Source organism: Nelusetta ayraudi, unplaced genomic scaffold, assembly GCF_046127955.1.
Source record: "Nelusetta ayraudi isolate G7.1 ecotype Tasmania unplaced genomic scaffold, CSIRO-AGI_Nayr_v1 ptg000019l, whole genome shotgun sequence".
In the NCBI taxonomy this organism is placed as follows: Eukaryota; Metazoa; Chordata; class Actinopteri; order Tetraodontiformes; family Monacanthidae; genus Nelusetta; species Nelusetta ayraudi.
In genome coordinates, this window is record NW_027466069.1 from 9,511,667 (window position 1) to 9,535,604 (window position 23,938).

The window sequence follows — 23,938 nt, forward strand, 5'->3', positions numbered from 1 at the left end:
TTAATACAACAGTGAAGTAAATGTGTGTCTCAGTCACTGGCAAAAAGTCCAACATCAAACAAAAACAGAAAAAAGTTCTGTGCGAAAGTTCACAAACTTATTTACACTCTTATTAAATTGCTCAAAAAAATTACAGCCTAAATGTTCAGTGCCAACAATAAATGAAAGTCCAGTTGCCTATAAGTCTACTCTGAAAGACTACACTCACTTGGACAACTGTAAACTTCACAGACATTTTCCTCAAGTAGGTATTTCACCGTCCTCTTTTGTAATTGTATCAGGTCTGTTATGAGAAATAAGGTGTAGCTGTGCTATTTATATGTTGTAGTTCCTGTGTAATAACTCATTTCAACTCCCTATATGTAATATTATATGCTGAGACTATATATAAAATGTGTATTCAGTTTGCACTTTTGTTTGTCTTATTGAATTGAATTCAATTGAACACCTCAGACCATTCATTCACAAGAAGTGAATAATGTGTGACTAAACTCAATTAATCAAATATGCACTTTCTTTTAAATTTTAGGCAACATCGGGAAGAAAGAAAATCACCAGATTATGAGGTTGGGGTTTGTTTTTATATTTGACTTTTTTCAATGCTGCAGCTCTATTTGGACAAACCATAAGGGTTTACATGGTACACTCATAAAACTGACTGAAGCTTTGTTTGGAGACTGCACATTGAAGCAAAAATACTTGCATGACGGTGTACTTCGTCATAAATCAATGCTAATCACTGAAGCCTTTCTATCTGACTCAGGAAACCATCCGAAGTTCATGATGATTGCCAAGTGGAAATCAGCCAGAAACGATACTGGCCGAGACTTTCCATTTCAATCCGAGACTTCCCTGATAAGATAAAACTGTCATGCACCTAAGTTTGCATTGAGCTGCGAAAACGTTAAAGGCCAAGGCAGCAGCCACTGTATGTGTCCAGCTGCTTCGCCAAGCATATCATTGTGTCACAGTGCAGAAAATGACTACATTTTGCAACAAGTCTAGAAATGCTGATATACGGATTATGCACAAGGGTTTATTTGTAAATAAAATGTCCAAAGTTCAAGTGACAGCTGGCAGTCTATTGGATTTGCTGCCTCTGCGTTTGTGTGTGTGTGTGTGTGTGTGCGCGCGCACGCACATGCGTGCCTTCCTGCAGTGTGTGCAACTTTAACATGTGTCTTTGAACCATCTTATCTCCCACAGAGATTGAGCAGGTCGCAAAATAAATGACATGTCATTTTAGCCCGATCAGCTGTCAGGATGAAGTCGCGGCCGACCAGCCTCCGCGTGAGGCTGCCTGTGTTTATATTTGTCACAGAGGTGGTTTTTGTCGCCTTGTACGCTGCATTCGTCACCTACGATGAGCATGCGGATGCCAGATTTCAGAACAACAACACCAACCCCATGGACAATGCATTGTACACGGACTATCCTATTTTCACCGACGTACAGGTGATGATATTCCTCGGCTTCGGGTGCCTGCTGGCATTTTTCCGGTTCTATGGATTTGGAGGGATGGTCTTTAACTTCCTCACGGCTACTTTCGCCATCCAGTGGGCAATTTTGGTGCAGGGCTACTTCCAGTTCAGCCACGACGGTAAGATCCACCTTGGAGTCGTAAATCTGATAAACGCCGAGTTTGCTTGCGCCGTGGTGTTGATATCTTTTGGGGCTGTACTGGGTAAGACCAGTCCCTTACAGCTACTGGTCATGGCTCTTGTGGAGGTGCCAGTGTTTGCTGTGACAGAGTGGGCTGTGCTCAAGTATCTGAAGATCAATGATGCTGGTGGCTCTATCCTCGTCCACATCTTTGCCTGTTATTTCGGCCTTGGCGTCACATTTGTGCTGTACAGACCTTCCCTGAATGAGGGCCACGCCAAGGAGAGCACCAGCTACCACTCGGACATCCTCTCTGTGATTGGGACCTTGTTGCTCTGGGTCTTTTGGCCCTCCTTCAACTCAGCGTTGACTCTCAAAGGGGACGACCAGCACAGAGCCATCCTCCACACCTTCATAGGCCTCAGCGCCTCTACGCTCACGGCTTTCGCGCTCTCTGCCATGCTGAACAAAAGCGGCAAGATCACCATCGCCGATGTCCAGAACGTGACCCTTGCGGGAGGCGTGACAGTCGGGGCTTCAGTGGACATGATGATATCACCTGCGGGTGCGTATGTCCTCGGTATGATGGGCTGCACCGCGTGCATGCTAGGCTATAAGTACCTGACCCCCTTCTTGGCACAGCGTTTGAGGATCCAGGATCAGTGCGGAATACATAATTTGCATGGCCTAACTGGGCTTATATCGTGCACTGCAGGCATATGCGCCATCTTGATGGCTAAAACTGAGGTTTACGGCCCAAGTATGTACGAGATCTTTACCCACATGGCGCCAGTGGAAGGATCGCCCCAGCTGCATGAGCTCCAGAGGTTGATCCCTGGTTTGCAGCCAGGGTTGGGAAGGACTGCCCGCGAGCAGGCTCTCTACCAGGTGGCAGCCTTGTTCTCCACAATAGGAGTGTCGGCACTGGGAGGCATCATCACGGGCTTCGTGCTGAAAATGCCGTACCTTGCACCGCCATCTGACGATCTTTGCTTTGACGACCAGCTGTTTTTCAATGTTCCCCCGGACTATGATTCACCACTTAAACTCAGCAACAAAATCGCAACAGAAGACTCTGCTGTCTAACGTGCAACGATTGCAGCAGTGGCAGTAATGGGACTGAGACCAACGTAAATAAGCAGGTAGCAATGTCTATCACATACTGTCTTTTGTCTTTCCTTTACACTCATATAGTGAACTGAGTCATTCTTACTAATGGTGAAAATGCCAGTGCAATGACAAAACCCAACATTTTGCTGTCTAATATCTAACTCATGAACAATGTCCTGAATGAGCACAACTTTCAAGTTCTTCAAATGTGCATGTCAAAACCTGGCTGTTTAAAAAGGTTAAACATTGCAGCTTCAAGATTGGCTTTTTCAAGCATATTATTTCATGAAAGACAGTTAATTACATGTCCTTTGGAAAAAATTCCTGAAAATCCCTGTGAGTGAATAAATATATTATCATTTGCAGATGTATGCCTTTTTCCCCTAAATTTTTACAGGGATTGAAAGGAAAATGGGGAGAACAATAACTGAAGAACTTGCTCTGTTTAATATCTTGCAGAATGAAGTTTAATTCATCGTCACTGATTTAAAACAGGACCAACACAGTTTATGCTTCAGTGATTACAAAATGTGAACAAAAAGATAGGATTGAAGAAGTGGCTAACGAAGCATATTGTGTACTTCTACATCCTTGTCCTGTACGTTTTCAGTTGGTGAGAGGCTGCATGAGAACTGGCAAAGTTGTGGGAAAAGATCAACTGACTATGGTGCAGCGTCTTGATTGTTTAAAGTTCCCTGGGTAGCTTGTAAGCGAGGACAAAGGACAGATTTATGGAACTGCTGTACTCTGTTATAACAATGATTTGACAGTTCAGTGTGTATATTATAAGTCATTAGTTATTTCAATATACAGTGAAGTGTATTTTTTTTTTGTATTTGATATAGTAGCAATACTCAAATGTCAATAAAGGCAAGTTGGTTGCATCAACACAGGGAGCTTGTTTTTGTTTCTTTTAATCGTTTCAATTAGTATTTTTACACTGCACTTTTTGCCATGTTGTGGGACGTTCAAAATGCTTTTAACTCTTTTTCTTAACAGTCGATCCTTCATTCTCGTTTATTTCCTTTCACTCTCAGAACTTTCACCCTCAGAACAGATTAAAGATCAAAGTCAATATGTTGACATTAATCGTGGAAGTTGTGGGATCAAAGTAACATACGCTGTCAGCTGCTTTTGCTTTTTCTAACTTCATTTTGAAGCCTCTTCTCAATTTAAGAGGTGTCACACAGCAGTAGTTTACATTTGTTTTCAGATGGGTTACATTTGCTCCTAATCCTCATAATTTTTGCTTTAAAGGCGGGTCATTTTTTTAAAACAAGTTCACCACTAAATTTAGAAAGACATTGAAAAATAGATGACCACCACTGTGGTTCTGTTAGAATGTAAATAATGTAGATCTTACATTAATCTAATCTAGCGCATTCATTCGCAATCACAGCTGTACGTGGCAGTTGAAAACCACTACTTAATGCAAATGAACAAAACGCGCGATCACATAAACGTGATCTGGAGATGCGCGTGCAGTTCCTCGGCAAGCCTGTAGGAGTCGTCATAACGGCGTATGTCGGAGGGAGGGAGGACACGAAGAAGAAGAAAGCATAGCGGCAGCATATCGATACCAGGCAGGCAGGCCACGACCTGCTGCTGTATCTGCGCTAGCGGAAAGAGGGTTGTATAACTTCGAAATAGCGATTTACTTTTTGAATTAAGACGTTTTCCGAACAGCATTCGGTGAGGAAAGTGTCTTCTACGGGATATTTTCAGCGAAAGTTGACCTCGGCTCGTCGGCTCGCCAAACACACGGTAAGAGGTAAATGTCTGCGAATGGATGCTAACTGCCTGCCGCGAAAACGCAGGAGGCTATTGCCTTGTTTGTGGGCCCTCTGTCAAGTTGGCGGTTGTTTTTTAGCCTTAATCTCTACCGAGAGCCGCTTGTGTGGACAAATTAGTGCTAAAACTGCTCTCTGTCGTGTATTTGCACTGTGGTGTCAATGTGAGTTGTATTTATCTATCGATAATAATCGATGAAACATTGGTAAGGGTCATTCAAATTAGCCATTAACGTTAGGTAAGAGGGAAAATGGCTCTTCGTTAGCCTGTGGCGGAGGCTAGTTAACGCGAGCTAGCCTGAGGTTGCGTGTATCGAACGATCAGCCTCATAGCTTTCACATCTGCTCCAGAGTGATTCGTAAATATATGAAGTCATTTGGTCTTAAAATTGTTCAAAAGTTTAACCTGGAATCGGACGAGTTACCGGTTTCAGCATCAAATTTTGCGGAAAGTGACCAGGAAGTTGGGACAAACTCCTTTAAGAACTCGTTGGGTCACCAGTTCGACTATTTCTTTTTAAGAGATTACATGAACTAGAACTTCGTCCTCACGGAATACTAAACCTGTGTTGGCAAAGTAGCGCCATGTTCAAAAACAAAAGTGTTTTTAAAAAAAAACTGCCAATGATCGAGAGATTGCTCTCATCACGTCTGTATGTAAATTTATTTTTGATGCTATACGATCTTAACGAACTTTGTATGTATAGTCGTGTTAAAAAAAAAAAAAAAAACTAAATGTATTGTTTTCTTCTTCACAGGATCACCATGGCCGATGATTTTGACGTAGAGGCTATGCTGGAGGCGCCTTACAGAAAGGTGGGTCTCGCACTACTTCACTCAGGGCCTGTTTCACCGTTTATATTTTTTGTTTCTTGAGTCCTTGTGTTATTGCTACTGTGACTAAGTTTTCTTGTTACTGTGACAGTTTTCTTGAATGATGTGTGGTGTGCTTGAGTATTTAAACCGCAATTCAGAACTATAAATAAATCCACATCTATCTCTCTTTATAGACTTCCCTAATGATATCTCACCTCTACTCCCATGAATTCATCTTTGATTCCACTGTGAACTGTGAAAAAAAGGAAGGTAGTTATTGTGCATATACTGATGTACTGTGGTTCACCATAGGAATAAAAGCGAGTCAACCTAGAACATCCAATCCGTGTCCGGTTTCAACAAGGTGAATGCCAATGGTTGATAAGCCCATCCTTACCTGTCCAGCAAAGGAGGCAGTATTCAGATTAACAATCTGCATGCCATCACACTTTGTTGCACTGTGACAGGTCTTTAGAATTTTTTTTTTATGTTGACAATTGCACTGTCGAGAATTTTAACATTTCACATTTTTACCGTTAGTTAGAAGCAAGTAAGTAAATAAATTGAACATGTTGACAAATGTTAATGTTTATCATAGGCAAAGTCATCATAAATATAGTCTGCAATGGTCTAGGTTAAATTTTGTGTGCTCGGTAATGTAGATTTGGCAAGTCTAAAGTATCATAATCCAAATGTAAGTCGAATTGCATGGCGATACACAGAACAAAATGCATGTTAAAACAAATACTGTCTTTTTTCTTCTTTTTTTTTCCTTAAGTCAACTGTAATGTGGATCAGCATCTTGATTTTTGCATGCTACCCAGCAGCGCTAAACTATTTTAAGAACTGTAATATACTTCTTACGCAAATGTTTCAACAAAGTTATCTCTGAGTAGTCCCAAAATAATACAATCACATATGTCATAAATATATTGTCAAAATCAGTAGTTAACAGGTGGCTGAATTTGTGGATTTATCTTCATTTTGTTTTTTATTAATTTTCTTGGGCCTCAATATTACTAAGAAGTGTGAATCCCTGTTTGCTTCAGGGCAAGATGTGTGACAGAGGTGGCATCGAGCTCTTACAGTCCAAGAACGAAAATGGGTGAAGATCACTGGACTGACACCAACCACACAGGATCTCTTTTAGTGGTCGTGGGCCATGCGTGGTCATGTGATTAGGCACAAATAGTGGCAGTGGCATTGGTACGACCTATTAGAAGGGGAATGGTGGAGATGATCTGGCTACTGTCCAAAACTTCCTGAACTTTGCTAATTTGTTGGACACTCTCCCTTATGCTTTGTTGCATTAACTACTGCAGCCTTGTTTAAAAAAAAAAAAAAAAACAGCTTTATAAAACAGTGGGATGGGAGGCTATGGGGTGGTGGAAGGACACTGTCCTGGCATGACCTTAGGATGTTTGAAGTAACATTAATAATTAAATATATTCTGCATTTTTTTTTCTTGTCCCACCCCCTCCCCTTTACCTTGACGACTTGAAATGTTTCATCTACGTCCTCATGATGTTCTTCTATCAACCTTGCTTAGGATGAGATCAAATCCTCTCATGCTAACGGGCACGATGACCAGAACAAGAAGTAAGTGCTCCTTGGTTCTCTTTTTTTTTTTTCTCTCTCTTTTTTTTTGTCTACCATATCAAAGCTATTTCCCAGAAAAAAGACAAATGGCCAAACTATGGTGATTTCCAAAATGTTGCGTTTGTGGTAAACAATTTCAGGAAAAGGAGAAGTCGCAGCAGGAGCCGAAGTCCAGGCTCCAGGAAGAGAAGGAGCAGGAGCAAAGACAAAGACAGAAAGAAGGGTAAAAAGAGGAGCAAGAGTCGCGAAAGAAAGAGAAGCCGCAGCAGAGAACGACACCGCAGCAGCTCCCGAAGCAAAGACCGCTCTGGGAGATACAGAGCTCGCAAGAGCCCCATGTAGGTGACCGTTGTCTGGAGCAGCGGGCTCTTCAGAGTTCTCCTTCGTAGTTGCATTTGGAAAAATGGTGTAACGTAACGGTAACAACAACAATGTTTTAAATTTCAGCCGAAAACGTTCCAGAAGTCGGAGCCCTCCCAAAAAGGAGAAAAGTCCCATCAGGTGACACTGCACTCTGTAGACTAGACGCCTATTGTTGTAAACTCACTTTGATTAAACTCATTTCGTATTTGCGAAATATCAACCTGCCAGTTTTCTCACACCCGCTAACGGTGGCTGTTTTCTTCTTCTCTTTCTCAGGCAACCAATTGACAATCTCACGCCAGAGGAGAGGGACGCGCGCACAGTTTTCTGCATGCAGCTCGCTGCAAGAATTAGAGCCAGAGACCTGGAAGATTTCTTCTCGGCTGTTGGAAAGGTCCGTTGTTGTTCTGTGGTCTTCTTTAAAAAAACAAAAAAAACAACCGTCATTTATTACTCCAACATCTACATTTAGATTGACTTTGCTTTGCTGGTCTGTGCTCTGCAGGTGAGGGACGTCAGAATGATCTCGGACAGAAACTCCAGGAGATCCAAGGGCATCGCTTACATCGAGTTTGTGGACTCGTCTTCTGTTCCATTGGCCATTGGACTGACGGGCCAGAGGCTGTTAGGAGTGCCCATCATTGTCCAGGCCTCCCAGGTAATGGCAAGTTGATTTTATTACACACCTTCTCTTCACATCATTATTCATATTAATATTCAACACAAGGCTTTTCCACCAAGACGTAATGTTTTTTTTCTGTTTTGCTTCGAACGTTGCAGGCCGAGAAGAACCGAGCCGCAGCGGCTGCTAACAACCTCCAGAAGGGCAGCTCGGGTCCGATGCGACTCTACGTGGGATCCCTGCACTTCAACATCACTGAGGAGATGCTGCGAGGGATCTTTGAGCCTTTCGGAAAGGTCAGAAGCAAGTCCGCTTTTATATTTTCTTCTTTAGCTTCGGGGAATGTTGGGATTTAACCCGGATGGTTTGTTTGTTTCTAAAGATCGAGGGAATCCAGTTGATGATGGACAGCGAGACGGGTCGCTCCAAAGGATATGGCTTCATCTCGGTAATTAAAGCGTCCTTTGCACCTGTTCCTTTAACATCTTTCAACCACAGATCATTTAAATGATTTGTCCTGTGCCCCATTAAAGTTTGCAGACGCCGAATGTGCAAAGAAGGCCTTGGAGCAGCTGAACGGCTTCGAGTTGGCCGGCCGGCCCATGAAGGTGGGACACGTGACGGAGCGCTCGGACTCGTCAACGGCCAGCTCCTTCCTGGACAACGACGAGCTCGAGAGAACCGGCATCGACCTCGGCACCACAGGGCGACTACAGCTGATGGCCCGGTTGGCAGAAGGTTTGCTCTCGGCCTTTTCAGACATTCGGCAAAATTCAAACCCTGTGCGCGGCGTTTCTTAAAGACGTTCTTCCCTCACTAGGAACTGGGCTGAAGATTCCCCCTGCAGCCCAGCAGGCCCTTCAAATGACCGGATCCATGCCTTTTGGAAATATGCCTGGTCCAGCAGGTGGTTATGTATTAATCATTTCTTAATTTTTTTTCTAAATAAATTTGTTTGAAAAAAAAGAAACTGACATTTTTCTTTGTCAACAGCTGTCCCTACTCCGGCTCCAAGCCAAGCTCTGAACCTGCCGTCACAGCCCTTGGCCACTCACTGCCTTCAGCTGTCCAACCTTTTCAACCCACAATCGTAAGACTGCCGACGACTTGTCTTTTTCCGCTAATTAACTGCTGATTTTATTTTTTTTTCAATCGTACACGTAGGGGCTTTAAATAGAAATTTAAACATTTGTTTTACAGAGAAAATGATCCCAGCTGGGCGAACGAGATCCAAGATGATGTCATTGAGGAGTGCAACAAACACGGCGGAATCGTTCACATTTACGTAGACAAGAACTCGACTCAAGTAAGTACACGAAAAGCACGCCACCCAAGTAGATCAGCGGGGGAAAGTACTGGGCGTCCCACCTGATACTTGGCCGGAGCTCCAGCTGAACTCGGTTCCACCTTCAAAGAGCCCATTTCACCCGTGATGATAGCCGGGTGGAGGAAAAGCCTCCCAGCCCAGTGGCTCGTTAGCCTAACGACTCACAGCCGGTTTCACTCTGGCGACACGACAAAGCACCTTTGTTCATAGGGCGTTGCCAACACTCGGAACCGCCCCGTCCACTCCTCTCAAACTCATTTCAGAACTGCAGAAGAGAATAGATCACGTTTGCATCGGCCAAGTTCAGTTGCCTGCTTCTGAACTCATTGCTGCTCGGTTTTTTAAGCTTTTCCATTTGGTGGTCGTATCAGGAACTATTCGCACCTACTTGAGATTCCAGATGAGCCAGGTGACTTGGATGGTTGAGAATCTACACAGAAATAAAAACCCAACTCGTTTTTGTTGTTGCAGGGAAACGTGTATGTGAAGTGCCCGTCAATACCAGCAGCAATGGCAACTGTAAACGCACTCCACGGCCGCTGGTTTGCAGGTATGTTTTGATGCGTCCCAGGAAAAAAAAATGAATGCACAAGTTTTCTATATCTAACATGAACACGTTTGTCCTTTTCAGGCAAAATGATAACAGCCGCCTACGTCCCCCTGCCGACATACCACAGCCTTTTCCCCGACTCAGTAACTGCAAAGCAGCTCCTGATGCCGACGCGTCGGTAGAGCGCTGCTAGCTCATCAGTCAGTGTACATACTTTTGTTTGCATCCAAATGTCATCGGGACACATTGAAATTAGTTGGCTGTGTAATAAAAGTTACCAAGTTCATGTGTTCACATTGAAAGCTAGGCTTTTTTTTTTTTTGTTTCCTTTGAGTTGCTTTTCAGTTTTTTGCGGGTTTGTGTTGTAATTACCACTGAGAAGTGATCTGCAGGTTATCTATTGGTCTGTTTTTAAATATTAATGTCCTCTTTACTCGTTCAAATCAGTTTTAGGCGCAAAAGTTAAAAGAAAACGTATTGGGATATTAGGCCTCAAATGCCAAGCACATCCATGTCAATGGTAATTCTTTGTAACTTTTTACAGCCATAATTTCATTTTTTGTATGAAGGCTCCCAATAAACTTTGGCAAATTTGACCATTTGTGTACCTGTGGTTCATCAATTCTGTGCGAGGTGAAACCTAAATGGAGCACAAAGGTGCACCAGTGTCAATTTGAAGGCGCTAAGGGTTAAATTACTTGTCTAGCATTGATTATTTTTTTTGCCTACGTTTCAAAATTGTATGTGTTGCACCAACAATTAGAGCGATAAACCATGCAATGCAAGGAGCAGCACGAGAGCTTAATGTTTAACAAATGACATGAGACCAGTGTAATGCATGAATGGAATCTTTATCTTTGAACAAAAGGTACGGCGACAACCAAACATTAACTTCACAAATCTTAGTCAATTCTTATTCCCATACATCTTTTGGTTTTCCTCTTTTTCTTTTTTTTTTTTATATCTTCCAATTTCTTCAGAATATAGTTGCCCACTGTGGGAACAAATGGCATCACAATTCATTTTCAATCAACAGCGTCTGATGTTGTGAAGGCAGAACAAGTACGCAAACTTGTAAATCAAATTAGCCAAGCTTCACACTTGTGCGTTAGGAGCTTACTTCACTAACATCTCTGACCTTAGAAAAGATTTTCACTCTTTTGCAGGACATTCTTTAACCTGGTGAGCCTGTAGGACAGCAATGGCCTCGTCCACCTGGCCCAAAACAAAGGAAAACATCTAGTGGGTCCAAAAAGGGAATAAACAGCCTATCTGGCAATTTTCTCAAATAGTAACTCTGATGGCTATAAACCAACTCATGTTCTCATTTTGCCAGTCATTTTAAAAGCTACTTCCTGTGATAACAAATGAGGGAAGTGTGTAACAGCAAGAATGAGGCTGCAGGTGACGAAACCCGTCTGTACCTTTGAGTGCAGCGACTCTGGCGACTCCAGCATGTGCAGCAGCTCCGAGTTGTCGATCTCCAGCAGCATCCCGGTGATTTTCCCGGCCAGGTTTGGGTGGAGGGCGTGGATGAGGGGGTACAGTCGCTCACCTGGGAGGAGCCACAGCAGCGACGGAGCCGAGTTTATTTTTCAGCGAAAAAAGCGGGGTTGGGGGAAACCTTGCTGTATTGTGTGACTCCGCACCCAGCAGCTGCTTCTGATCCATGAGAGGAGCTGCGGCCAGCATGGAGGCGGTGAGCGGCTCCTGCCCAGGAAAAGGCTCCATCACGGGGACGGGAACAGGCTGGGAGGGTGGGCGAAACGTGATTCATTTCGGTGAGTCACTTTTGATTTGGTCCAGTCAATGCTCTCCATGTTGCCACAATAGCTGCGTTTCCATGACAGTTTTTCGCAAAGTAAAAGCAATATTTCTAAATATACGACAAAGGAGAATTGCGATTTGCAGGTGTTTGCATCGAATGGTTTGAAGCGCAGAAGCCGCAATTCTCGTAAATTCTCGTCCTGCGAGACCCCACCTTGAGGAGGACGAAGGTACAAAATTCCTTGTATAAATCTGCATTTCGATGTGTGCTGTCAAGAATGCTTGTTATGTTTTTCTTTTTGATTACTTGTATAAAAAAACAAAAAACAAAAAACAAATTACGTCTTCCTCCGTCCAAACATAACGTGCCATTTTCACTTGAAGTGAACTGGTCCGGTGATGTGTAAATGCTAAAAAACATTTTCCATTTCCCTTTTGCGATATACATGTATATTGATGCGTCTGAAAAACCACCTCAAGAGAGCGTCAAAACCCTTTAGCGATATTTGAGAGGCTTTTCCATGACCATATTATATATATGTTTAGGTTTTGCGCAATTCTCGGGGGAATGGAAATGCAGCTAATGTCACTTCACGGCACAGTGGTCTCATCACCTGTGGTCTGGGCATGGGGGCATGCACAGTGATGACCTGCGGAGGGTTCCTCACCGCCGACGAGTACTTGTACTGCCCGCCCCTGGTCCCGGCTGGCACGTCAGTGCGGCCCCCTACGGTCTGGGTGCCTATGTTATCTGCGACAGCACAGAAAGACCTGTGTCCGTGACCACCGTCATGTCGGTGCCGCGTCTTTCATTTTCATTTTTTTTCCCCCCTCACTCACTTGTCTTCTGTGTGGAGTTGACGATGTGCGGCGCCTGGGTGGAAGCCTGTCGGACGGTAGCGATGACGGTGGAGCCGCGCCTGGGAGCAGCACTGGTCGGGTACTGGGTCGGGTAGCCGCCTTGAAGACGTGACGGGTCGCAGATTAACGCTTTTGAATTTAGAATCTATCAGCGTGAACAGAAGGTTAAAAAAAAGTTTAAACAAAAAAAAAAGAATGCAGAGTCACCCTGAAGTCTGGGTGACTGTCCCGTCCAGCGCGGCACCGGCCTCATGTTGCTGACCGTGTTGTGGTTATAGAAGGAGCGATTGGGAGGCTGCAAAATAAATACAAGACGAGATCAAGCTGCATTTCAGATCAAAAGCATCTGGGGTTTAAAGAAATATAAAAAAGAATATATATACATACATATATATATATATATATATATATATATATATACATATATATATATATATATATATATATATACATATATATATATATATATATATATATATATATGTATATATATATATATATATATATATATATACATATATATATACACATACATACATACATACATACATACATGCATACACATACATACATATATATATACATATATACACACACACATATATATATATATAAATACACATACATATATAAATACACATACATATATATATAAATATACATATATATGCACATATATATAAATACACATCTATATATATATATATATATATACACATACATACATACATACATACATACATACATACATATATATATATGTACGTATATACATATACATATATATATATATATGTATGTATATACATATACATATATATATATATATGTATGTATATACATATACATATATATACATATATGTATGTATATACATATACATATATATACATATATATACATATATATACATATATATATAAACACACACACACATATATATACACATTTACATATATATATATATATATGTGTATATATATATACACATTTACATATATATATATATATATATATATATATATATATACACACATATACATATATATGTGTGCACATACATATATACACACATATACATGTATAGACATATATACACATGTATACCGATACATATAAAATGCATAACAAAATGACCTGAGGTACGGCGGTCATGTAGTATCCAGGCTGCTGGTACGAGTCGATGATGGGAGTGGTCATGGTCCTCAGGGTGGCGAGTCGCTGCAGGTACTTGTTGGTCAGGATGGCCTTGCGCTCCTCCCTGCGCTGAGCCAGAGCCACGTACAGCGGCTTGGTGGCCACGATCCTCCCGTTCATCTCCGTCACGGCTTTGGTCGCCTCCTCGGGTGACGAGAAGCAGACGAAGCCAAAGCCTTTGCTTTGGGAGCCATCAGTCATCACCTGCAGGAGACAGAGTCTTCGCTTATCTTGCAGAGGAAAAACTCAAAGCCAAATCAAAAACATTGGAGTTTCTTCACTTATGAAAGCCAGTCATGGAGCATGTTTGAACTTAAAACAATTCCAACCAACCAAAGACTTCACATATCTGAAATATGCTCAACCTAACTATATTTAGTTCTCAGTCTCCCTATTTAGGGTTCAGGTGTCTTCTTACTTCAATACCTTGGCACTGGTGATGGTGCCAAAAGGAGCAAACTCCTTCCGGAGTCTCTCATCATCGATGCCATCGTCCAGGTTCTTCACGTAGAGATTCACGCCCTGGGGGAAAAAATAGAGATAAAAAAAATGAAAAACCAAACGATTCTCTACAACCAATCAAGCACCATTGAGAAGCGTTGCATCTAGGGCCAGAAATAAAATGTCATCCAATCACAGGTCTTTGAATGTTGACAGGATGCAGCAGGGACCTGGTAGCGCTGGACCCGGTCCTGCTTGATCTGGTCAAACTTGCGCTTGAGCTCTCCTTGGCGCTCCAGACGTTTCTGCGCTCGGCCCACGTAGATGACTTTCCCGTTGATCTCCTTCCCATTCATTTCATCAACTGCCTGGAAGAACAAAGAGGGAGAGTTTTACTGAGTCTTTCAACATTTGGCTTTTTTTTTTTTAACAAAACAGTGAATGTAATGGTGCAATATAAAAACAACCGTTTCCTCCTTTTCTTACTCTAGTCTGCACTTGATTTATTTCAATGTATATTTTTAAGTAATTTTTAACTGCAAATGTTATCTTTAAAAAGCCCTCGTTAAATAAAATGTATTAGAAAACATATTTTTTATAAAAAAAATAAAATAAAAATACAATAAAAAAAAAACAACAACATAGTCAAATGGAGCGAGTGCCAGCTGATCCCCAACCTAAATTCTTATACGCGTACCTTCTGAGCATCGTCGTGGTTAGCGTAGTTCACAAAACCAAATCCTCTTGAGCGGCCCCTCTCATCCTTCATCACTCGCACACTCAGTGTCCTCCCTGAGGAATTAGAAATAAGATCATCTGTGGCCGATTGTATACATTAAAAAAGTCCCATAGACAAAAGAAAATCAACAAATCAACTACTACAACTTCGCCTGACCTGACAAGCCCGGCGGCTTTATATATAAGTGGCATTTTTTTTTTTCTTACCAAATGCAGAGAAGACTTCCTTGAGTTTGTCATCAGTGTAGTCTTCGCCAAAGTTCTTGATGTAGACATTGGTGAACTTCATGGCTTTGGTGCCAAACTCCACTTCTCTTTCTTTGCGGGACTTGAAGTGGCCGACGAAACTGCGAACGGACACAAACCCACCACAGACAGAACAGCGGCGGAAGGTGGAGCGACGAGTTGGATCCGGTGAACCACGAGTACGCAGAGGCAACGAGACACCTCAACGGCCAGACACATTTTTCAGAGAACTACTACAACAGCGAGGGGACGTTGGACGCACTCTACGTTCAAACAGATGCGCTGTTCTCGCAGCACACTGACGGGGACACTAACCTAACTGATGTTCCAGCTGCTCGCTGACCTACGCAAGTCCAAAAATGCCCTTTACTCCACCGGAACGCGTCTTTGCAGGGACAATGTCAGACCGAACAAAATTATATTGCAAAAGAGCCGTCCTCAAACCCATTCGCTGCAAATGCATCCATTTGCATTCAGTGACAGTTTATCCGTCTTTGTTTCTACTATGTAACCTCTATCTTAAGGTGGTGTCCCACCCCACCCGACCCGACCCGACCCGATCCCCCTCAATGCACTCACACTTTTCTGTCATTCAGCAGCATCCCGTTCATGGTGTCGATGGCCCGGTTCGCAGCCTCCTGAGTCTCAAAGTGGACAAAGCCGTAGCCTTTGGAGCCCCTCTCGTCACACACAACCTGCAACAAACACGTCAGTGAAGGGGAGTTTTGCATTGACTCTAATGCTGGTCAAATATGAATGCGAATATTTGTGAAGTAGTTTACAATAATTAACTTAAAAGAAGTGTTCTCACTCAACTAACAAATCAATCAATTTTTCATATATACATATATACATATATACATATATATATATATATATATATATATATATATATATATATCTTCACAATACATTTATTTTCTAGATTCTACTAAATGGGTATTCACTGAGTTTAGTGACATTAACAGTTTGTTAAAAAAAAAAAAAATGTAAATTGTAGCATGTATGAAAAGAAAATCCTAGAAAAATAATTTGTGCAATGCCGTTTTTACTTCATTTTCACAGTCATGTTACCTTGCAGGATAAAATGTTTCCAAAGGCAGAGAAGGTGTCATACAGGGCCTTGTTGTCAATTGACTCGTCCATGTTCTTTATGAAGATGTTCCCCACCCCGGACTTCCTAAGTCCAGGGTCACGCTGAGACCACATTATTCGGATAGGTCGACCCTTGATCACGTCGTAGTTCATCGTGTCCAGTGCACACTCCGCTGGAATGGAAAACCAAAAGTTCAGAAACTGTGAGGAAAAACAAACAATTGACGTTTCCCGTTTCAAGGGAGATTGCCTTTTTTTTTTCTTTTTTTTTCTTTTTAAACACATTTGACCTTTCCTGTGTGACACAAAGCGAGTTTTTGCCAAAACGTGAAGCAGAAACAGACACAGTACCGTCGGCCGGTTGCTGGAAGTTGATGTAGGCATATCCCAGAGATCTTCGGGTGATGATGTCGCGGCACACACGGATCGACATGATGGGTCCAGCGGGAGAGAATTTCTGGTACAGCATGGCCTCCGTGACGTCAACGTGCAGGTCTCCTACGTACAGAGACGCCAGGGGGTATGCTGGTCCGCTGCTGTTCATCTTGTAGAACAACTGGTGCAGCAACAACAGCAACATTACAGTCAAGCTCAGCACCGACGGCATCAAAGACTTGATTCAGTGTTCTTCAGATGGGAGCCGGTGTGTCTCCTGATGACAAATACTGTAACTTTTTTTTGTAACATTCTTACTTTACTAATTTTCCAGAGTGTAAAGTAACGTTCACTTTTTTATATAATGAAAAGTATGTAAATATGTATACATATTTTTTTTCCCCTCATCAACCTATGAATGACACTCTAGCTCTTGTCACCACAAACATACGTTGTCTTGTCTGTTACTTAAATCAGCAAATATAATCGATGACTCTAACTGGAGTAATAAAAACATGACTTGTCGTCAGACGGATGAAAATAATACACTGCGAAATGATGGGATATTTTTGTCTCTTTTTTTAAGAAAAAAAATAGGCCATGTTTTTATTTTTTTGTTTTGTTTTTTGTTTTTTTAAGTGTGGCTCTGATGGTTTACGGGATTAAGCCAAACGGGATTCATATCGGATAGTTCTAATAAGGATATAGAATTCCAAAGACTAAAACTTTAATGCTAGTTTAACTTCGGCGGTTCAGTCATACTGATGCTGCTTAAAGCGTGCAAAGCTAAATAGTTCAAGTTATCTGACATTTTCAGAAACACATTTCGGTTGAACAAATCTTCTGAAGAGATTAAACAACGTTTGACATTTACGCTACTTACAGTTTTTTTCTAGTCAATTCGTAACTCTGACCCGTTTTTCAGTGGTGTGGCAGTTTTACAGAGCCGTTCTCTTCCCACATGGGTCGTTTGTTAATTACGGTCGTGGAACACCTGCAACTCTTCCGCAGATCCTCGAATCAATTAAGAAACTAAATGTTGAGTTCAGGCTCCGCCAGAAAAACTAGTTCCCGGCCGGGCCCATGCGCCGAAAGGCAAAAGGAATAATCGGTCTATTCCGCCCTCTGGTGGTCAGCGCTTGTCACCGTCTCTCAGCGACACAGCGTTAGCTGTAAACCACGTTTTCACGACGAAACAAAAAAAATTAGATATGTATGTATATATATACACACACACATATATATATACATATATATATACATATATATATGTAAAATGATTTAAACGCAAAGGAAGACGACACAGGACTGTTATCTTAAACGAAACTTTATTTCACTGAATGGTCTTTGACACTTTCCTATTTCTTACATGTATAGTGAAACTAGAATGGTTTTAAGATACATAAACACAAAGCTAGAATTACACCAACCATTGTTTTATCTCCATTTCGTCATTGCTTTTGAGAGCTATTCTAAATTTTCACAACCACGTGTGTGCACTGGGTAATAGACTGTTACAGAAGCAAATTTTAGCCATAAGACTTGTCAGTAAAAACAAAGCAAGTAGATACCTGATATACAGACAGGCTTTGTTCCACATTCACTAACTGCATTTTTTTTTTTTCATCAAGCATAATAATAAACTGACATGATTTTTTTTTTTTTTTTTTCAAACATAAGATTTCAATTCCTTGGAGCATTTGTCAGAATGAACAGACTGTCAGCTATAATGTGGAATGGTGTTTCAACTACAACATGTGGAATGTAGTGGTGATACATGGTATTGTGACACTGAGCTTCTTTCCATCGTGATGAAATAGGCTTGTCCAATTTGCTTCTTTAAAATAGACCTGATACTGAGGCAACCGTTCCAACCACCTGACAGCAGATTCACCTGGTTTAAAAACAGTGGTCAACATTTAGCTGTTTGACTTTGACAACTTTTTTTTTTCTTCTTTTAGGTATCTAAAAACAGAAGCAGATGCTGTTGCCTGAAAACAGGCAGCGAGAGAAAGCCAGGCACATTTTTTTTTCTTTTTTTTTTGGAGAAAACAACCGCTTTTAAGAGAAATGCAAGCAGGGTTGATACAGTGTGCTAAGACAAGTTCAATTAACATCAACAAAAGATTACTTTAGGTTTTACATACAGATGATAGTCGATCTTGCAAAATACATGGAACCACATTTACGCACATACAGTTTCAATTGTACTGAGATCAAGCAGCACCTTAACAGTGAGTAAAACTACAATGACGATTCATACTTGGTTGAAAAATAAACGAAAGAGGAGCACTGCTTTTTTTTTTCTTTTAAATCTAATAATGTGGAATGTCTGGTCAAATCTAAGATGGCAATTTAGGTTCCCTTAAAACTTGGAAACAGTGATTATGTGAACATGGTCGAGGAGCATTACACCAAGATGTCAGTGTCACAATACAGCCTGCCTCCTTTCTGTATGAGCACACAGCAGAATTGCAGTTGGTGGAATTACAGTTGATGGAATTACAGGATTGTACTTTTCTGCAAATTCAAACACAGGGACTGCTCTGGGCTGTGAAGCAAATGGATCGCCTACCATCACAGTGTTGGGTGGATGTATCGCCTGCCAGTTTAATTACCATATAATAAAGCCTGTAAATATTATGAGGAATCACATATAAGAAAGTAACAAAAAAGAAAAGAAAAGAAAAGAAGCGGGGAGGATGAAAAAATGCACAACAAACTAGCTGGGACAAAGGGAATTTGGAAGGACGATTAAAATTCACAACACCCACCCCTTCCCTCCCCCCACCCAAGACCATACGAACAGTCTCTCACACTTGTTCATTCACTACACACAGACATTCGCACAAAGCTGACAAAAAAAAGAACAAAAAAAAACCCAAAACAAAAACCAAAAAAAAAAAAAAAAAGAAAACCAACAGCAACATGGACTCACTAATCAATACGACATTTTCCACAAAGTGACTGAATCTGCTAACTGAAAATTACCCTGTCACCTCACAGTGAATTGAGAGGGGTAAACTAGTTGGTCAGGAGCAATTCAGGCTGCTTGTCATACAGAAGTGGGAGGAGCTGATGGAGTGGAGGGGGATGTATATAAGCTGTCTGTGTTTAAGATAAGAGTGTAGGTGGATTAACAGTGCAATTCCATTAGTTCTCCCCGTCACCAGTCTCCCCCTCATCTGCCTGGTTTTCCGATGTCCACAGCTGCAAACAGAGAGAGGCAGTGAGTACACGTGGCAGCACAAGGGGAGCGGGCACAGTCGGCAGTGACGAGAGCAAGGCGCGAAAAAACTCACAGTGAGGTTGTCCCTTAGTAGCTGCATGATCAGGGTGCTGTCTTTGTAGGAATCCTCGTTCAAAGTGTCAAGTTCGGCAATGGCTTCATCAAATGCCTGAAATGCAAAATACAGACCTGCGTGTTTAAACCGCATTCGGTTGCGGGACATTCACAGTACCAACTAATCAAATAAGGAAGAATTCCTCCGTTGCATTTAGCTTGAACCTGTAAATAATGTCATCTTGAGCTCAGGGCGTACCGTCTTAGCCAGGCTACAGGCCCTGTCCGGGTTGTTGAGGATTTCATAATAGAAGACGGAGAAGTTGAGAGCCAGACCAAGCCGGATGGGGTGTGTTGGCTGCATCTCCCCTTTGCTAATATCAAAAGCTTGCTGGTATGCCTGCTGGGAGTTATCCACTGTATCTGTATTCAGAAAGAGGGGAAAAGAACAACACAATGCAGTCATGCGTTTTAAAACAGCACTGATTATCATTGCTTATTTTAATTTTTTTTAAATGAAGAGGCTAATTTAATTCTACATTTTATGCAAATGTGGTGCCCCACTAGGGGATGGTTTCTAATCACGCTTGTGTCTAACTTGGACGTTAGTCCATTATTTACTCTCCCAGCTCTGATTCAGTCCCCACCGATTCCTGGGGGACGTTCGTTTGCTTTTTAAGAGCAGGTGGTCTGCCATCTGCACATCAGAGGGGGTGGCTTTCTCCATGTCGTCGGGCTTCCGTCTTTGGCGTAAATGCCGCTGGCTGCCGGAAACGACGCTAAAAATGCAGCCGCTTTCCACGGGACGGGACGTTCGGCTGGCTAGAAATGATTTGAGCGGCTATAGCCTTTCAAGTAGCGGGAAATGTTGAATATTCCTTACCCTTCTTGGCGTCACCTGATGCGACCTCAGACAGGTATCTGTAATAGTCGCCTTTCATTTTCAGGTAGAACACCTTGCTTTCAGCAGCAGTGGCGTTGGTGATGAGAAAGTTGTCAAGTAGCCCCTGGAAAAAGAAGAGAGGGCGGTGAGGAGCGTCATAGTGAAAATCACGACAATCACGAAATAATTATAATTATAATTATTATTTTTATTGAAACGACAAAAAACTCACAAGCACATCATGGCAGATCTCCTGCAGCTCGGTCTCGATCTTCTCCCGGTATTCGCGGGCCATCTGCTGTTTCTTGTCGTTCCCCTCGGTCTTCTGCTCGATGCTGGAGATGACGCGCCAGGACGAGCGGCGGGCGCCCACCACGTTCTTGTAGGCGACGGAGAGGAGGTTGCGCTCCTCGTTTGACAGCTCCGCACCTTGCTCCGTCACCGACTTCATGGCCGCGGCCATGTCGTCGTAGCGCTCAGCCTGCTCGGCAAGCTTAGCCTTCTGTACCAGGTCGTTCTTATCCATTTTAAGTCTGATGGGGAAGCAGAAGATACGACACCGTGTGTGATATTCTATGCGTAATTCGTTACATTAATACACGCGCCGGACGCCATGTTGCAAAGCCGCCGCACTGTGAAATCGACCAAATTATTATTTTTTTATTTAAAAAAAAATAAAAATATATATAATAGTTTTTTTTTTTTTTTTTTGCTGTTATTAACACTGATTTTTATAAAAATCGAGCTGGTGAACAAACCGCTGGATTTTACACGGCGAAAAAAAAAATCGATGCGAACAGGGCCTCCGCAAGTGGGTCATCCGTACACATCGCTGGCTAAGGTTGTTAGCTCGGCCGTTTCATTCTCCCACCACAATGTACACGTCGTTCTAGTGGGGGGGAAAGCACAGCGCGACCGTATTAAACCTCTAAATTTTCACAAGAATGTTTCACAAGTCAACATAAGCATGCGGCGAGCGCCAAGGTGTCGCCGATTCGTTTTATATTCGGCCCGACTCTCGCTGTAGCAGCCGTAGCATTCTCGCTCGGGGTATTAATGTCCTCCCTCGAAATAAGGAGAGGCGCTAGCGCGATGACACACGAACGCTAGCGGGGTTGGTGCAATTCGTTTTTCACGTGGAATTAAAAACGAGCGTTGACGGTCACCCACCATTAAATAACGGTCCTACTACCCAATGGGAGCAAAATGACGGGATTGGGCGGTGATTTTAGCCGGCTATCGTCGTGTAATGTGCCGCTGCCGCTATCTAACTGCATCGGTGAGCAGCTAGGCCAGCCGTAGCTTTGATTGCCTTTGGTTTTTTTTTTTTTTTTTTTTTTTTTTTAATTTATTTTTTTAAATAACACGATTTTGCCAACGCGGGCGCGGCGAGGAAGAACAATCGCTATATTCTAGTCAAAAACAGCCTATGGTGCAGTGGTATTTATTCATTAGTTGTGGATTTTAATTCATTTTCAGACGCGGTAACACGGCCCGCCCTGGATGACGAGCCTGTCAGAACAAAGTGTCATGGAATCCGAGCGTCGGTTAGCTTTCTTGTCGAACCGCTAGTCGTACCGTTATGTTGCGTTAGCTGCGGAGCTAACAGCCAGCTAGCCTTTCACAAATCCACCTAGCTCGCTCCGTTAGCTCGACGGCTTCTCAACGGGATTCAATAAGACGCGACGGATCTGCCCGCTCGAACTGTTCGCAACGAATGGAGATTTAGTACAACTTCGCTATTTGTGAATAAGATCGTAACTTACAATATTGGCGACTGTGATTCTTTGCCTTTTTTGTCTCTGCACGATTGAGCCTCCGTCCTCAGTCTCGCTCAGCGCTCAGGGCAGTACCACTTCCGTTGCATTGGCACTTGTGTTTCCTCCTTTATCATCACACATCTGCCTTACATAACGTGGCTACTGCTACGGTGCTAAATTCAATTTTATAGTGAATATACAATTCAGCTTTACAAGAACACATATAAATTGCACGCATGCATCATGTTTTGTGGTAGGAAAGGACCATACCAACTATTTGTCATAGATTGTATTGTCCAGAATAAGGCGTGATCGTTTTTTTTTCTCTCTTCTTCTTTAAATTCAAAATCTACAAATGTGTAAATGTAAATGTCTTCGCTGCTTTTACGTGGACGTCATATTGGGTTATCAAAGGAAAATTAAGTCGATACTTTTGTCACCGGGGGTTGTGGTGGACAACCCAGTTCGACATGTACTCAAACATTGTTACTGCTTCGATTGCGTTAACAATAAAAAATAAATAAATAAATAATAAAAACTTCGTTTGGATAGATAACTTGCTAACTTGTTTGTTCCGCACTTTACTGAGCAGCAAATACACAGTCAGGTGGTAGTAGACAGACATTTTTATTTACGACACACGACTCTTAAAACCAGGAAGTAGGGTGGGGACTACAGGTGCAGAAAATAAAACTAATGTCCGCTCTAAATAGTTCATCATAAATCTGCGAAACTCAGTCAGCACATGCATGGACTGCACTGTCAGACAATTGTTGCACATACGAATGTCAAATTGTGTTGCGAATCATAAATAAACTCAATGTCGTGTTAAATTGTTTCAAGGGTTTAAACAAAAAAAAAAAAAACATCACCAGCAGCATAATGCAAATTACAGATTCAGCATGGAACCCTGCTCCTAATTTAGCCTTGACAGAAATTCAAAAAGAAAAGTAATGAATGCTATTTTGTATACAAGAATAGTGCAGAAAAATATTTAATTGCACACATACAAGGTGAAGTAGGAAGTAGTTAGAACTGCTTGTGTATTGAAATATACAAACAATTCTAAATAAAATCCATATCCTGGGCAATCGCTTCAACTCCACAGCCTTTGCCAAACATGGTCACGGACAATAATGCTATAATACTGATTCACAACTTCAAACAAAAACTACAAAAGTGAAGTACTTTCCAGTTCAATGGTTAACTTCTGTCACACTAATTAAAAAGAATCCTTGCAAACACAGGGTCACTTTTTTTTTTTTTTGCACTAGCTCCACCAGCATCTCTCACAGATACTCTCAGGCTTGTTTCATGGTTTCACTGCAGGAAGAAGGAAAGGCCCAAATGTCGACTTTCCCTCCCCTTTTATAGACTTTGCCCCAGGGTCCTAAAGCACCTGCCAGCGCACCTGCACCAGCTCCTTTTACTGTGATTCCTGTGGAGCAGGGTCAAAGGTTAATGATAAGCGGCTTCAAAAAGTTTTCGCCGCTGTCAACACCTAAGGACACGG

The 23,938-nt window shown here is 42.1% G+C and overlaps 3 protein-coding genes and 1 pseudogene across 6 annotated transcripts; 2 read left to right on the forward strand and 2 right to left on the reverse strand.

Annotated features, from left to right (window-relative positions):
• The first annotated feature begins 1,184 nt into the window (after positions 1-1,184).
• Positions 1,185-3,589, forward strand: LOC142888601 (ammonium transporter Rh type B pseudogene; annotated as a pseudogene).
• A 612-nt stretch (positions 3,590-4,201) lies between these two features.
• Positions 4,202-10,375, forward strand: LOC142888605 (RNA-binding protein 39-like). 3 transcript variants are annotated; one of them, XM_076027075.1, is made up of 15 exons: positions 4,202-4,483; positions 5,261-5,318; positions 6,868-6,917; positions 7,058-7,255; positions 7,365-7,418; positions 7,557-7,674; positions 7,786-7,944; positions 8,061-8,198; positions 8,285-8,350; positions 8,436-8,640; positions 8,723-8,809; positions 8,896-8,992; positions 9,103-9,208; positions 9,701-9,779; positions 9,861-10,375. In XM_076027075.1, exons 2-15 carry the CDS (start codon positions 5,268-5,270, stop codon positions 9,959-9,961), a joined length of 1,509 nt encoding a protein of 502 aa, XP_075883190.1. In that variant the 5' UTR covers positions 4,202-4,483; positions 5,261-5,267; the 3' UTR covers positions 9,962-10,375. The 3 variants fall into 3 exon arrangements, with proteins under 3 accessions (XP_075883190.1, XP_075883188.1, XP_075883191.1); XM_076027073.1 differs by having other exon boundaries at positions 4,203-4,476; XM_076027076.1 differs by having other exon boundaries at positions 4,204-4,476; positions 7,786-7,938.
• A 247-nt stretch (positions 10,376-10,622) lies between these two features.
• Positions 10,623-17,574, reverse strand: LOC142888604 (embryonic polyadenylate-binding protein-like). Its single transcript, XM_076027072.1, has 16 exons — positions 17,383-17,574; positions 16,476-16,680; positions 16,104-16,297; positions 15,609-15,724; positions 14,991-15,130; positions 14,743-14,837; positions 14,276-14,413; positions 14,031-14,126; positions 13,545-13,808; positions 12,615-12,702; positions 12,387-12,506; positions 12,161-12,297; positions 11,429-11,528; positions 11,204-11,334; positions 10,918-10,994; positions 10,623-10,773 (listed from the first exon to the last, which is right to left on the reverse strand). The coding sequence occupies exons 2-15, from the start codon at positions 16,666-16,668 to the stop codon at positions 10,932-10,934; spliced, it is 1,875 nt and encodes a 624-aa protein (XP_075883187.1). The 5' UTR covers positions 16,669-16,680; positions 17,383-17,574; the 3' UTR covers positions 10,623-10,773; positions 10,918-10,931.
• Positions 17,575-17,808: 234 nt separating this feature from the next.
• LOC142888607 (14-3-3 protein beta/alpha-1) lies at positions 17,809-22,588 on the reverse strand. 2 transcript variants are annotated; one of them, XM_076027078.1, is made up of 6 exons: positions 22,432-22,588; positions 20,898-21,198; positions 20,666-20,789; positions 20,042-20,205; positions 19,802-19,897; positions 17,809-19,709 (listed from the first exon to the last, which is right to left on the reverse strand). In XM_076027078.1, exons 2-6 carry the CDS (start codon positions 21,189-21,191, stop codon positions 19,653-19,655), a joined length of 735 nt encoding a protein of 244 aa, XP_075883193.1. In that variant the 5' UTR covers positions 21,192-21,198; positions 22,432-22,588; the 3' UTR covers positions 17,809-19,652. The 2 variants fall into 2 exon arrangements, with proteins under 2 accessions (XP_075883193.1, XP_075883194.1); XM_076027079.1 differs by lacking the exon at positions 22,432-22,588 and adding an exon at positions 21,836-22,347.
• Positions 22,589-23,938: the final 1,350 nt, after the last annotated feature.